Raw genomic sequence first — 16,330 nt, forward strand, 5'->3', positions numbered from 1 at the left:
GCTCCATCAGCCACATGATCACGAGGGTCAGTCACCAATACTCCATAGTGTATTCGTTCTGTCAGATAATTTCGCCCAGCTGGAGGCTAATGCAAGTGTACTGAGCATGTTTAAGGTAGGCTAGGCTAGGCTATGATGTTCAGTAGCTTCATTGTATTAAATGCACTTTCGACTGATATTTTCAACTTAAACAGTGGGTTGATCGAGGTGTAACCCCATCGTAAATGATGTAACGCCATTGTAAATCAAGGAGCATCTGTATAAATGTTTGAATAGCTCAGTCTCTTATTTGTTGATTAAAAGCGTGAAGTCTGAAATATTGTGTGTTTTATATTTATCATATTTTCTGTTTTAGTACCTCACCAGTAACAGGTGTGGCAAATATGTGGACACTGGAGTCTTAGCATCTGATTTACAAAGAATGTACAGGTAAAGAAATGTAATCTCCAGATTCTTGGTTTTCTTTCTTTCCTACCATTTAAAAAGTTTCTATCCTGCCTAAATTTCCAATTGAATAAATAGCTGCTGGCATTAGTTCACCAGTCCCTGAGTTTGGAATTCAATTCTATTACACAAAATATTTCTCAAGTACCTGTTACATGCGAGGAGCCGTCCTTGTTACTAGAGGGGATCTTATCTTCACTGCCTTCCAGTCTGGTCAGGAGCATTCTTTTCCTGCTTCACTAAGCAAAACCATCAGGCACGATCTCCCACAGCTTCCTGACTCTCTTCCTAGAAATGTGTCACTTGTTTAGTCTTCCCGCTGGAGATTAAATCCTTCTCTTGTGCTTCTAACCCCACCTCTTCTGATACCTTGCTTCATTAATTACCCCTGCATTGTCTCTTTTGGTGTCTCTGTTTTCTTCTCCTTAGTCCACATACTAATTTGTTAGGGCTCTCATTAAAAAGTATCATAGACTGGGTGGCTGAAACAACTGAAATTTAGTTTTTCAGTTTTGGAGGCTAGACGTCCAAGATCAAGGCATTGACAGGATTGATTTCTTTTGATGTGTCTCCTTGGCTTGTAGATGGCTGACTTCTCCCTATGTGTTCTTCACATGGTCTTTCCTCTGTGGGTGTCTGCATCCTAATCTCTCGTTCTTATAAAGGTACCAGTCATATTGGATTAGGGCCCACCAATATGACCTCATTTTACCTCAGTTACATCTTTAAAGGTCCTGTCTCCAAATACAGTAACATTCTGAGGTAGTCAGGGGTAGGACATCAGCATATGGCTTTTGGAGGGACATAGTCCAGGTCATAACACTCTGCCTTCTTGCCACGCAAAATTCGTGTTCTCCTCACTTAGAAATGCACTCATTCTATCCCAGCAGCTCCAGAAGTCTTAACCCGTTTCAACTCTAAATCCAAAATCTCATCTAAATTGCATCTAACTCAGGTCTGGGTGTAACTGCAGCTATGATTCATCCTGAGGCAAAATTCCTCTCCAGCTGTGAACGTGTGAAACCAGACAAGTTCTCTGCTTCCCAAATACAATGGTGAGACAGGCATAGGGTAAACATTCTTATTCCAAAAGGAAAAATGGGAAAGAAGAAAGGGATCATGGCCTCAAGTCTGAAACCTAGCAGGGCAGACTCCACTGGACTTTAAGAATAATTCCTCTCAGCTCAGTGCCCTGTCAGTGGGCTCACTGGAATGGCTGCCCTGCCCTTTAGAACTGAGGAGGAGATGGTGCCACTCGCCAGGCCTGTGCCCCTTGGACCCATGATGGCAGTGGCAGCCCTGCCAACCTCTGAGCTTCCTTTGTAGTCGTCCTTCCCTTTTCTTTAAGGATAATGCATGTCCACAGCTCCCTTGGCCCCTCCTGTAGAATCCCAGAAGTCCAGCAGCCTTCCTTCATTTCATCCCGTCTCTATCCCCTTCAGTACAAGCTGACAGTGTTTCTGATCAACCCCATTTCTAATCAAGAAAAATTGCACTAGTAAAAATATAAACTCCACAGTTGTTTGAAAATAGGTTTATGATCAGTGTGAATACAGTGACACAAATATATATTAATGCAAGTTTATGTGATTAAATTGTGCTTCATGGAAAAATGTTGGGAAGACCACTGTACTAAACTTCTCTTATGTTTTTCAGTATAGACTATGGTCGAAGAAAAAGAAATGCTTTTAGGATTCAGGTAGAAAAAGGTGAGTCTTTTAGTGTTAGAGCTGAATTACTTATAGAGTTATAGAAAGAATTGTTTTAGCTTATGACATTTTTCTTTTCGTTTCAGTATTTAGCATAATTACTAGTGAGAAAGAACTTAAGAATCTAACGGAATTAGAAGATGAGCATCTGGCAAAAAGAGCAAGACCAGGTGAAGAGGATAATGAGTAAGGCTTACAAATTAGAGGGGTTTTTCTACATGAACCTATCACCTACTTGTAAAACTTCCCATGGTTCTCATGGCCAGTGAGGCCTTGCATTGTGCTCACCTAACCTCTCCAGTCTTTAACTTCAGACGTACTGAATGCTCACTGTTCCCCAAAGAGGCCAGATTCTTTGTACCTTTGTATGGATAGTTTCCTGCAACTGGAGTGTTCATTTCTTTCACGATCTCCCACTCAGCCTTCAAGAGTCAGCCTTCAAAAGGCTGTGTTACTGCCTTTGTCAGGCTTTTTTAGACTCTTAGTGTTTCCTTAACTCCTACTTACAGATATTTATGCTAATACTCATCATGTTATATGGCATTGAGATTATTTGTTGACCCGTTTGCATTACCAAAACTGTCTCATTATCTTTGTTTTTCTCTGCCCTCATACAATGCCGGATACATAAAAAGGTGCCGCCTAATTTTGTTGTTAAGAAATAATATTCTTGAGTTTTTATAACTTTATTGCTATATAATTGACATACAATAAGCTGTACATTTTTTAAATACACAATTTGTTGAGTTTTGCCATATGTATAGGCTCATTAAACCACCGTAAGCGAGATACCAAACATTTCCATCAACCCCAGAAGTTTTCTGTTGGCAGTTTATTTCTCCCTCCACCCCCATTCCCAGACAGCCATTGATTTGCTTTTGGTCACCATACGTTAGTTTGCATTTTCTATAATTTTATATAAATGGAATCACACAGTATATACTTGTAAAATCTAGACTCTTTCACTTAGCATAATGATTTTGAGATTTAACAGTGTTGTATATGTCAGTAGTTCATTGCTTTTTGCTGAGTATGTGTGGATATGCCATGTATCATTTATCTGTTGATGGATAGTTGGGTTGTTTCCATACTTTGGCTATTACAGAGAAAGCTGCTGTGAACACTTATGTCCAAAACTTTTAAGTAGAGAGTGTTTTCAATTCCTTTGGTAAATATCTAGAAGTGGAATAGCTGAGTCATATGGTAACTGGAAAGTTATCTGTATAAGAAACTGGCGAACTGTGTTTGTACCATTTTACCTTTACATCAGCAGTATGTGAGATTTCCACTCATTCCACATATTAGCAACACTTTGTATGGTCAGTCTAGATTTTCACCATAAGTGTGATGTCAACTACAGTTTTGGTTTTTGTTTTTTTTATGGTTGCCCTTTATCAGAATAAGGAAGTTTCGTAATATTCATAGTTTGCTGAGAGTTTATTATGAAAAGGTATTACATTTATCAAATGCTTTTTATGTACTTATTGAAAGATTTTATTATGGCTTTCTCCCTTTATTAATTTGATGAATTACATTGATTTTTTGAGTGTTAAGACATTCTTGCTTTCTTTGAATAAACCCTACTTGGTCCTGATATATTAACTTTTTCATGTATTGTTGAATTGTATTTGCTAATCTTTTTTTATACATGTTTCTATCTATATTCTTATCGGTCTGAGTTTTTTCCTTTTCCTCAATGTCTTTGTCAGGTTTTGTTATTAAGGTTATACTAGCCTTATATTAGTTGGAAGATATTTTTTTGTCTGTATTTTACAAAAAAGTTTACGTAACGTTACTGCTATTTCTTTCTTGACTCTTTCTTAACATTCACCCAGAATCATCTAGGCCTGAAATGATGTTTTTGGAAAGGATTTTGATAACATTTAATTTACCTAGATAGAAGGATCTTCCTATTTTCTTTTTCTTCTTATGTCAATGTTGGTAAATTGTACTTTTAAAGAAATTTGTTTCATCTAAGATGTGAAATTTGTTGGCATAAAGCTTTGAAAATATTCTCATTTTCTTTTTAATGTCTATAGGATCTGTGGTGGTATCTCCTTTATGTTCTTTGTAGCTGCTGCTTTTTCATTTGAATTTACTATAATTTTTTTTAACTAGCTTCATATTGTTGGACATTAGTTGTCTCCAGTTTTACACTATTGTATATGTAGTAAATTCGTTATTGCAATTTCTTTGTACACATTTTTTTGTGTTTTTTTTTTAATGTTAAAATCCTGAAGTATTTCTGGGGTTAGAGAGATTTATATTTTTGAGCTTATGTTTTTGAGTACATTTGGAATCGCCCTCCAGAAAATGTTACCTCAGTTTATATTCCAACAGCTTTGTATAAAGAGTATACTTCTCTGTACCCTTGCAATCTAGTTATACTATTATTTAATTTTTGCCAGTTTTATAGGCAAAAATCAATCATATTGTTCTTACTTGAAATTTTTTAATAACTAATGAGGTTAATTTTTTGGACTGTTTCATGTTTCCTTTGTGACTTGCTTGCTAATGGGTTTTTTCTTTAATTTGAGAGGTATTTGAATTTTCCTTATTAGTTTTCAGAGTTCTTTGTATAAAATAGCACCTCTTTATATGTATTGAAAATGCATGGTCCATTTTGCCATTTGCCTTTTTTTTTCTATTAATAATGTCTTTTGATTAGAGAAATTCTACATCTTTACCTGGTCAGATCTATCAGTCTTTTCCTTTATGGTTTATGTGATATATTTAGACCTCTGTCATAAGAGTATATAGAGTAATTACCTATACTTTTTTATTGTTTCTTTATACTATTACATTTAACCCTTTAATCTACTTATAACTAATTTTGTTTGTAGGACATGAATTGTAGGACAAAACAATTTTTTTCCATATAGTTGAATAATCTGTCTTATTTACATTGAAAAGAAATGCCTCAAGTTATTTTATTTGAATAACAGAAGAATAACAGAATAACAGAAGACTTCATGGCTTACTTATAAAGGCATCCATGTAAACCTTTTTACTTAGAAAAAGCTTTTTTCTTATTTAATTATTTCCTTAAAAGAACTATATTAAATAGTACCAGAGTCCTATAATTATTTGAAGCTATTAGATATCAACTCCTGGTTATAATGAATTGAAACCACATTCTCAGTTTGTAGTTATTAGGATTTATACTCTTTTTTTTTTTTTGCCATATTGCACGAAAAACTTTGTACCTTTGTTCGTCATGAACAGACTTGGAAAAGTTACATTTTGGTCACATGGCTTGGTCACGTTGAATTTGAATTTGTTACTCAAAGTGCTTAATTATGGCTTGTTGTAATCTTTCCTTTCCCGGCATCTGATATTTCTAAATGAGACCCGAAGGTCTGATGGGAATTTGCATTTCACTTTCATTTATTGCTTGTCTAACTATAACCACAGTTTTTTAAGCATTTACAATGTACTAAGGACTATGCAAGCTTTCGTTTCATTCTCTATTAATCCAGTGAGATACACATTATTTATTATTTCGATTCTGAGGCCCGGAGAGGTTAAATGAAATTTAGTAACTGGTAAAGCTGGATTTTGAATCTAAATTTCTCTGATTCTAGAGCCTGCACTCTTAACAACCATAATATTCTGCCTCAGTATATTTTCTTGTTTTAGGTAGTAATTTTTTTAGGATGTGGGAGAAAAGCCTTTAAAATGTTTCTTTTCCTCTTTTTACTGAGGTATACTGAAAGCTATTCAGATGATGACTCAAATATGGAAGATTACCCAGATCCACAGGTAAGCCAAACATTTAATGGACCCACTCTGATTTTCTTTTAATCATTATGAACTCTCCTTAGAAAAAAATAATGAGGACTAGAATAAGAGACTTTGAACATCTTCATCAATGAATAATTGAAAATTTTCTGTGTACACTGTTGATAAATTCTTAGAATAGCTATCTTTCCAGTAATTGTATTTGTGGCCTATTATACATGGAAAAAGAGGGGAAGAGAATGGCCAGAAATAAGGGCAGACATTAATAGAAAGGGGAGTTAATAGTCAAAATGGAGAAAAGGATAACATTTTCTGCCAAAGAGCCGCATTGCCAATAAACAGGCTTGGATTAAAGAGAAGTACTGGAATAATATGTCAAATTATTTGTAACTTACTGTGTTTTTCCCCCCATTAGTAATTCAGTTTTTGAATTTATTAACAAAGTCATGATAATACTGCGTTATATGTGAACCAGTTTTGAACTGATAGGTTAGTAATGACTCACTGACTACCTGCTTATTTTTATACTTCTGTTGTATTTTGAAAAAGTGACTGTTCTTACTTGGTTTTATTTAATTGCCAATTATGGATTGGTACATTAACTTGGAGCGCAGGGGGATCCAACATCTTGCATAGTAAATGTTTGTGAATCATCTTTTTGTGAACACCTATATTTTCTGACTGTAAATGTTATGAGAAAAGTTGAAAGCAAAATGTAGAAAACTTAATCGAACTTGGATGAGTACCTCTGTAATGATTTATGCTAAAATCATGTTTCTACCAGTCAGCAAATCATATGAACACTTCCCTGCTCTCCTTATATCGGAAAGGAAATCCGGATTCTGTTTCAAGTACTCTTGAGATGGAGCAAAGAGAAACCACCGTTTCAGAACCACCGATAACTTCCAAAACAGGCTCCATTGCTTCGAAGACCCCTGCCAGAGGTTCTGAAGGAGGATGGTTTATTGACACAACTCCAGGTGGAAAGAAGGACGGTTTTTTCTTGGACCTGTCAGATGAGAAAAGTAATCATAAGAAGCCAGTATCTGAGATAGAGGTATTTTTGTAGTGAAATTTTAGTTCTACAGAGTTAAAGTACATTATAGTCTTTTCATTGAATATATCAAGCAGATTCTTGTGTTATGTAGAAGACATAGGAACTTTGAAAGACACGTAGAATTTGATCACTTTTCACTGCTCCCATCATTTGCATCCTTATCCGCCCTCTACTCTGTTTTGCTTAACTATGGAAATAACCTCCATCTGGAATGTACTTCCGGTCTTGTTTCCCTAGTTTATACTTCACACATAGACTTTTCTTTTACAGGTTTGGTCAGATCACTGTCATTCTTATATTAAAAACCCTCCAATGAATTTATTCAGTCTAAAATAAAAGATATTGCAATTGCTTATAAAGCCCTGTGTGATTTGGCTGCCTGGCTGCCTCTGTCTCATCTGCTACTCTTCACCGTGACCTCCTAGCTTTGCTTCAGCCACAGCAGTATCTTGCTGTTTTAGAGCACACCGAGCACCCTCTCACTTGGGTATTTGCATCAGTGGTTCTGTGCGGAACTCTCCCCAGATTCCTGTGGTTCCCTCCATCATTTGTCACATCTCTCTTCACTGTAATCTTGCCAGAGAGGCCTTTCTTGACAAGTAAAACAGCACATCTTTGGATGCTCTGTTTCCTAACCCTGCTTGCTTTCTTTTTTTAAAGCACTTACAACCACTTGATTTATCACATAATTGTTTAGTTGGGATTTTTTCTTTGTCCGCCCCCACTAGAATGTCCGTTCCAGGAGAGCCACGGACTTTGTTTTCTTTAATAGTGTATCCCTGCCTAAAATACATCTAGCATGTAGTAGCCAGTCTGTTTGCTGAATTACTGCCTAATGAACTTTCTGAGATGCATTTACTGGTGAGAGTTAAGAATTACTGCTTGGGGGGAGAGCATTACAGAAAGTTGATTGCTGTAGGAAGAAGGGAAGATAGCTCCTAAAATGGAATGTGATTTATTTTGATTTAGGATGACACCTTAAGGGATACTACATAAATCGATACAGTATGAAAATGTATAGAATAAGTAGACACCCGATTTTTTAAACCGTTTTAAATAGAAATATACTGTACATAAAGAAAAACGAAGCTTGAATCAAAAAATGAACATATTGGGCATCATTGTTAACTGATTCTTTTTAATGCCTAGCAGAATGAGAGGGGATTTAACGTAATCTGCCCCAGGGTAGAAGCTATATTTGTTCCAGGGCTTACAATCCAGTGTGTAAGTGCTAGCCACATGTGGCTTTTGAGCACTTGAAATGTGGCTAGTGCAAATGAGGAATGAGGAACTGAATCTTAAATTTAAATTTAAAAACTTAAGAGTCAACTCAGTTATTAGAAAGTCTCTAAGTATATTTGGAATAATTTGGGAAAGAAGCTACTTTTTTTTTTAATTTTTAAAAATTAAAAAAATTTTTTAGGCAAGGCAACCCTTAGTTGATTGACCTCACAGATTGCAAGGACCTTGTCAGCTAACAATCCCTTATTTTTTATTTTTTACGCCTACAGCATCTGGTCTTCCTAGGTGGTCTCCCATCCAAGTACTGACCAGGCCTGACCCTGCTTAGCTTCCGAGATCGGATGGGATTGGGCTTGTTCAGGGGGGCATGACCGTAGACAGAATCTACTTTTTCAGCTGTAAACTTTATAAAATCTAAATACAAATCAAGTGTTTCCTATGAAAATTTAGTGTCCAAATTGAGATGTGCTATAAGCATAAAGTTCATATTGATCTTTGAAGACTTACTACAAAAAACAGTATAAGACATCTCAATAATTTTTATACTGACTATATATTGAAACGATGCTTTGAATATATTTGGTTAAATAAAATGGGTTACTAAATTAATTTCAATTTTCTTTTTTAAATGGGGCTACTAGAATATAAAAAATTACGTATGTGACTCTCATTGTATTTCTCTTGGACAGCGCTGCTCTTAGTGTTTTCCAAGAACTAAGCCTTTTGATTGGCGAAAACTTTCCCCTTTTGAATTATTAATGGACCCAAATCTCTTTGCTTTAATTGTCTATTTTTAAAGAACATCATGTTTGGCAAGGTCAGAGAAAGAGCTTGACTCTTACGTTGAATTGTACTTTTTTATGGCTGTCAAAGCAGCTCTGTGGGCATGTTTAATTAGTGATTCGTCAGACATCAGATGAACACCAACTATGTAAAAGGCTCAGTGAGAAATAAAAGTTGAACGTTAGTTACCTAACTCCAGAAGCTCACAGTTCAGCGGGAGTGACATAGATGAATCACTCAAACACAAGGCAGATTATGTAGGCTATAATAATAGAGTTTCAAATTCAGGGTTCTGGGAATGTGAGAAAGAGGTTAATTCTAACTAGGAGACTCTGGAAAGGAAGTTTTCAAATGTTGGGATGTATAAACTGAGCTCTAAGTTTATGGAAAAGATAGACATCCTTGAACAAAGAGGTTAGGACGAGCTAACAGGTGAAAGTGCCAGGGCAGGAAGGAATTTTTGTAATAATGCCCATTTTAAGAAAGTTGGCATTATAATTTCAAGGATAGACCATTTAAATTTCTTTTCTTTCCAGGATTCAAAAGAGTCTTTTCTGGAGAGTAATAAAAAAAGGAAAGGCAGGTTAAAGAGCAAAGAAAACAAAAGGAAGAAAGAAGATCTTCAGGAAGTGGATGGAGAAATAGAAGCTGTCCTGCAAAAGAAAGGTGCGATGCCAGTCTTGCAGATGGCGGAGGCCGGGCTCGCTTGGAGAGAGGCATCACTCTTCCAAGCCGGTTTGCGTGGGGGACCGTCTGTGTGCAGACACATTTAGTGGAAGATATTTCAGTATGTCATGGGCCTTGTTTACTTAAGGATTATTAAATACAATTCAGAGTTACTACTGAATCACTAATCTTTTCACTTCCTTTTTTATTTACCAGCTAAAGCCAAGGGGCTAGAATTTCAGAGCTCCAGCGTGAAGTTTGAAGATGTTGGAGGCAATGATACAACATTAAAGGTTATTCAGATTCAGAATTTTACCTCCTGTGGGTACATTGCTATGAATATAGTTTTACAAACCAAGCCTGCCTCTTCGTTTCTAATGGGAACTGGGTGTAGAAAAGGAGACTCGGAAGGTGAGCAGGCAGACCTGACTCGTACCCTTCAGGGTGTTGAGGGATAAAAGAAGCATAATGTCTTCATCTTTGTCACCACTTTAATCATAATATACATTAGTACATGCTTTGTAAGTAGTATTGTTTAAAAGTAATAATAATGGTTCCTGTTACTTTTTAGTGTCTATTCCAATTACCATGCTGGTTGCTTTTCATTATATCCACAAGGTAGATGATATTACTGCTTAAGAAATAAGAGTTCAGAGAGGTTACTGCTGAAGTCACACAATAGGAACCAGAGCTGGGATTCAGAGTCAGCTGTGAGTCTAAGGCCTGGACTTGCTTTCTTATATTTTACTGCTCCAAAAAATAGAACATTTTATTTCACATTGATTCTTTCTCTGTCGGGCTGGAAAAGACATCTTTGCTGTTTATTCCCTGCTAGGAAGTCTGCAAGATGCTCATACACATGCGTCACCCGGAAGTGTACCAGCATCTGGGTGTCATACCCCCTCGCGGAGTTCTCCTTCACGGACCGCCAGGCTGTGGGAAGACATTACTTGCGCATGCGGTTGCCGGGGTGAGTTTTGCAGACACTCGGTTGCTTTCGTTGTTTTTATTTGTTACCAGTTTTTGTTTTTTCTCTTTGGTCAACTTGAACCAGACTTGGCATATTCTCAGTGGGACCAATCCTTTATTTTTTACCTCATTCATGGCTGCTTGCTGTTTGTGAGATGCTATTTTTTTAATGTATCCAGTTATTTATATGGCAAGGGTAGGAAGGGAAGCAAAGTCATATAGTTGTGAACAACCCTTTTTTTAATATTTAGTTTACATTTTAGTTTCTTCTCTTTCCTTTTTAGCTAGTGTTTCTTAAGATCACTGAAATAAGAAAACTGAAGATTTATTGTTTTTCATGGAGCTAAACTTATTAAAAATTTTCATTCAGAGTCATGTTCTTAATACTTTTTAGTATTAAATTATCCTTTCTAAAGTGATAATAATAGATACTCAGCAAAGTAGAAAGTTAGCAATCTTATTTTACTCTCATCATATTTTTCAGGAACTATGGGTAGTAAAATACAAAATGTCCAAGTAACTTCAATTTGAAGAACAGCATACTATACTGGTCACTACTAGATTAGTGCTCTGTGAAAGAAAATCACCTTTATAGGAGAACTTGATGGATTTGCCTCATTTATTCATTTGTTGAATAAATCTATTGTGTGAGTTCTGCATGCCAGCTATCAAAATGTAGTGATAAGTATAACAAACCCACTTTTTATCTTTAAGGAATTTTACAGTCTAATATGAGAGACAGACATAAACATTCAATCAAATAAATGTCTACATAGTTAAAATTGTAATGAGTGGGAGACAGAAGAATTACAGAATGCCATGTGGTTGTTGTTGGGATACCCAAATTAAGAGTTGGGGTCAGAAGTGAAATTTTTAGATGACCAGAAGAATAAGTAGGATTTAGGCAGACTTGTCATTGTTTGTAGGGGTGGGACAGCAGGATTTTCTCCTCCATAACTGCAAAAGCCTGTCTCCTCTGACTCATAACTGGCCACTTATCTGATTTTGGGGTGGAGAAATGCTGGTAGAGTACATGGAAGACAACTGTGTCCCAGCCCCTGCTGTTTCCTCTCCAACAGGTAAACAATAGATAGAACTGTTTTGGCTCGGCCCTAAGCAGGGGCGTTGCGGGGACCTATCTCTGGAAATTCAAGACCCTTTATTCAGAGGAGATAATAACAGTTTTATAGTGATGTCTATAAAGTAAGGACAGGTAGAAGATATCTATAGTCAGTGCGTTTGAATAAAACCATAGATTTTTAAATAATGTTTTTCATTGAACCAACACAAGATGACATTCTTCAGGAAATTAGTCATTTTAAAATATAATTTTGAGAGAGGGACTGAATAGGAAAAAGTAGGGAAGTTAAAATTTGAAAATTTGGTCATTCTTTTATTTTTATATATTCGTGCATAGGAACTTGACCTTCCAATTCTGAAAGTAGCTGCTACAGAAATTGTATCTGGAGTGTCTGGAGAATCTGAACAGAAGCTGAGGGAACTGTTTGAACAAGCTGTGGTGAGTCAGCTAATGACTGATGTCAGGTTGTCCAATTATATAAGGTTATATTGACGATCCTGTTTTCTCTGATGCTAGTATTTGTCCACTCACTGGCCATTCTTTTGTGAGCATGGTAATTTGCTACCCATGGTGGCTCAATATTTAAAGCAGATTTACTGCTGGAGGTTTACTGTTGGATAAAATAATCTGTTTAATCTGAAACCAAACATAACTTACTTCCAACACATGACTACTGGGTCGTGTAGTTAAACCCAGAACTTCTCACCATTCTTGGTTGTCATACCCAGTAGTCATGTGTTGGAAGTAATTTATCGTTGTGATAATTTCTTTCACTTTTACTTTCTGCAACTTAAGTTTGACCAAAAAAAAAAATTTGTAAGCAGTGTGAAATTTTTTAACATCAGGGTTGTCACATTATAAAAACAACCATAGAAAAGCCAGGATAAACTCTTCTCTAGTTGCATAATTGAAGCTGTGAAAAGAAAATTCTGTCACCAGAGATATTATAGATTGGGTTTTATCCTAATTGTAATTCATTTTATTAACATTTGGATGTTTAAGACTTTCCAAGGAAGATGACATTTGTGTCCAATTAAAGTCTTATCTTCCATATAGCGTAACGGTTAAATGTCTGTACTTTGAAGTAGGAAACTTGGTTCAGATCCTTGTGCCACCACGTAGTAATTGTGGAATCTTGGACAAGAGATAACCACTCTTAGTGTCCTTACTAGTAAACCAGGTGAATAATATTACTCAGATCTCTTGGGATTATTGTAAGTATTAAATGAAGGGATTCTTCTAAAACGTCTAATGCCTAGCACACAACAAAAGCTTTGTAGATAGTAGCTATGACATTTTGCACACTTGAGTAATCACCAGTCATCACAATGGGTAAAATCTAAAAATGGTGAGAAGTTTTAATTTCATGTCATTATTTGCCTCCAGAATATATAGAGGCTGGTAAAAATAGCCAGTGCAACTGCTAGAAACAGATAAAAAATTAGAAGTTGAATTTTAGCAGTAATCAAGGAAATTTTTAAAATAGCAAGACTGTAGAAGCTGTCTACTTGGTTTGATGTGTAGACTGACATTGAAAAGGGCGTGGACAATATAAGGAAGATGGAACGGAAGGGTGCAAGGGTACTGTGCAAAGCAAGCAAACTCTTTTGGTGTTACCCGTTTTCCAAAATGAGCTAGTGAGTGAGTAGTAAAGTTTATGTTTGTGGTAAACACAATGATGAATGAAGATAAAAGACAAATGGCATCTTTAGGTGGTGGTTCTTGTTAACATCTCTCTCTGAGCTAGTACTGAGTTGGTAAGATGTCTGAGAGTCGACGTTCAATATATATATATATATATGTATATATACACACACACACACACATATATATATGTGTATATATATATATACACATATATATATGTGTGTGTGTGTGTGTATATATATATATAGTATAACACCCCTCTTTCCCAGACCCCCTGTTCCCTAATGGAAGTGAGTACACGAAAGTGGATCAGAGGACAAAAAGGCCACATCAAAACGAATGTTTTTTGTTATTACTGTTGTTGAAAACTGTGCTTTCTTTAGTCTAAATTCTGATGACCATCGCTTACTCATTTCTTCTTTTTCTCATTCAGTTTTCCAGGTCATTGTTAAATGCTATTGTTCTTGCTTCCTGAGACCTTTGGTCTCTGTAACTTTTCTCTTTTGTAACTGGGTAATGTATCCATCAGTCACAGGTACTTCTCTGGGAACACTATCATGAAGAGGATTGGGAAGAGAGCCACCTACTGGGGGGCCAAATTATTTTCCCTTCAAATTGCAGCAGTCCTGGTGGTTTGAGACTTCGCCAGGCTGAGTCTGACTCTTGCTGTCATCAGTGTCGCTCTTAACCACTGAAGAAGAATGAGCTGTGCTTTACATTGTAGATCTAGATATTTTTATTTAAAGTTTTCATTTTGACTCATTCTTACCTGTCTTTTTTATTATGTTAAGGATGTTTAACTTAGATTTACTGTTTTAAACATTTCAAAGTGTACAGTCATCTTGTATGTGTAACCGTCCACCTCCAGTCCTTTGCATCGTCTCAAACTCAAACTCTATCCGTTAAACACTTCTCATTTTCCCCTCCCTCCAGGCCCTGGCAGCCACTGTTCTTTCTGCCTCTATGAGTTTGACCACTCTAGGTAGTTGATGCTTATATTAACTTAATCTATCTTAACTCTCTCTAGTTTGTTTTAAAAAAACTAAAGATCATTATCTGCACCAATGTATAGGAACTTCACCGTCCTTCCTTATTCAGTATAAGCCCCTGGTGGTTTCAGTATGGGATGATGAAAAAGTTCTGGAGACGATAGTTCTGGTGGCGGTTGCACAACAGTGTGAACGTATTTAATGCCACTGGACTGTATGCTTAAAATGGTTAAAATGGTAAATTTTATGTGTATTTTACCACAGTAGAAACTAAAAGTCCCTGATGCTTCTTAATGCCTCTCACAGCAGATTCCAGGAAGAGCTTGGGCTTTTTTATGTCAGTAGGACACTCAGAGCATCTGTAGTGAGCTTCATTGTTCTAATTTAAAGTGTTATACTATTATCCTATATGCAGTCTCTTAAGTAACTTGCTTCTCTTAAGATAAACATCAGATATAACATACTGTGAACTGCCTTCCTTAGGGTTATTCTTTTGGCGAAATATTGTTGAACTACAAAATTTTTAAAAATGTATATACTTAACTATGCTCTAGTAGAGGGATATATTTATAATTGTTTTTGTGATATTCTTATTTCTAGTCAAATGCACCCTGTATCCTTTTTATTGATGAAATTGATGCTATAACCCCCAAAAGAGAAGTTGCTTCAAAAGATATGGAACGAAGAATCGTAGCCCAGCTCCTAACCTGCATGGATGGTCAGTTTAAAATAATTAATTTGCTTTAAGATGATAAATTGTCCTTGTTTTTAATAATGTAGTATGTGACAATATAAAACATTCAAATAGAATAGAACTCAGAGTGAAAAAATAAATCTTTTTTCATAAAAGTTTGTACCATTAATTAAGTTTCTGGAGTATATCTTACAGTTATTTTCAATGAGTTTATACACATATATAAATACACTAACATTGTTTTGCTTTTTACACTACTGCAGTTATACCAAGATACACAATTATTTTATGTACCTCTGGGAAGGAAAAAGACACCACCAAACTGACACAGTGCTTTTCACATTGATAGTAGAAGCATTATAACTTCAGAGATATTAAAATGTGGAAAAGCGAACAAGTACCGGGATTAAGCAGATTCCCTATTGCTAGAACATTACTGAAAGCCCTTTTCATTGGGGGTTTTGGTGTCTCTCTGTGTTTTAAGGTTCCCCTTATAAACCGGAAGATGGAAACCAGGAACCTGGTAAACTTACAGTCATTCCCCTCAGTCTGTGCCATGTGGTAATTTTTTTCCCTACAGTTTAAGAATTTTAAACGCTTATTAATTCAGAGTTTATAAATTTTAAATTTTAATAATTTAAGACTTTTAAGTAAATATGAACAAGATAATGAGATTACTTAGGAGAAATAATTCTACCTGATTTAAACTTAAACTCAGACATAAATCTAATTATTAAGAACTGGAAAGGATCTTAAATATCTTCTTGTATACATCAATTTGAACACAGAGAACAGAGGGCCAAGTTCGTACACCGAATCATTAGCAAAGCATAGGCTAGAACCCAGATGTTTATTTACATATATATTTCCACGGTATAACTGTAGTTATAGAAAAGTCATTAATGAGCATCTGTTTGCCACATCTTTTGTCTTGTTTTAGCCCTCATCCCTCAAGCTCAGTTCTTCATTTTCCTCATGTAAAAACCTACCTCTCAGAGTTGTCGTGAGGCTTAATGCCTCCTGTATTTATCTCCCAACCCACCTCATCATCCAAACTAAGTCATCTCTGTCTCTTCTTTCTCCCTCACCCTTCATGTGGAATCATTTGCTTAGTGCTTTGGATTCTATCTACCACATTGTACTTAAATTGGTCTTTTCCTTTAAATATACTATGTTCCTGCCTTATTTCACTCATCTCTCACCTGATCGTTATCATCAAATCGCAACAAACTCTTCCCTTTGATTCTTCTTGTTCATAATTATTATTAGAATTATCTTTCCAAAATACAAATCACATCAGAAAAACCT

The 16,330-nt window shown here is 35.9% G+C and overlaps 1 protein-coding gene and 1 pseudogene across 2 annotated transcripts in view; one reads left to right on the forward strand and one right to left on the reverse strand.

The window, feature by feature from the left end:
* The window catches only part of NVL (nuclear VCP like), a 66,248-nt gene that overhangs the window by 2,255 nt on the left and 47,663 nt on the right, over positions 1–16,330 (forward strand). For both annotated transcript variants that reach the window (XM_039883313.1, XM_039883314.1), the window contains exons 2-11: positions 356–429; positions 2,101–2,153; positions 2,240–2,339; positions 5,858–5,915; positions 6,679–6,951; positions 9,513–9,642; positions 9,859–9,935; positions 10,478–10,612; positions 12,029–12,130; positions 14,929–15,046. In XM_039883313.1, coding sequence (XP_039739247.1) covers positions 356–429; positions 2,101–2,153; positions 2,240–2,339; positions 5,858–5,915; positions 6,679–6,951; positions 9,513–9,642; positions 9,859–9,935; positions 10,478–10,612; positions 12,029–12,130; positions 14,929–15,046 — 1,120 coding nt within the window. The remainder of the gene's footprint in view (positions 1–355; positions 430–2,100; positions 2,154–2,239; positions 2,340–5,857; positions 5,916–6,678; positions 6,952–9,512; positions 9,643–9,858; positions 9,936–10,477; positions 10,613–12,028; positions 12,131–14,928; positions 15,047–16,330) is intronic.
* LOC120619450 (uncharacterized) lies at positions 8,454–8,572 on the reverse strand (annotated as a pseudogene).

This window comes from Pteropus medius, unplaced genomic scaffold (assembly GCF_902729225.1).
Source record: "Pteropus medius unplaced genomic scaffold, Ma_sr-lr_union100, whole genome shotgun sequence".
In the NCBI taxonomy this organism is placed as follows: Eukaryota; Metazoa; Chordata; class Mammalia; order Chiroptera; family Pteropodidae; genus Pteropus; species Pteropus medius.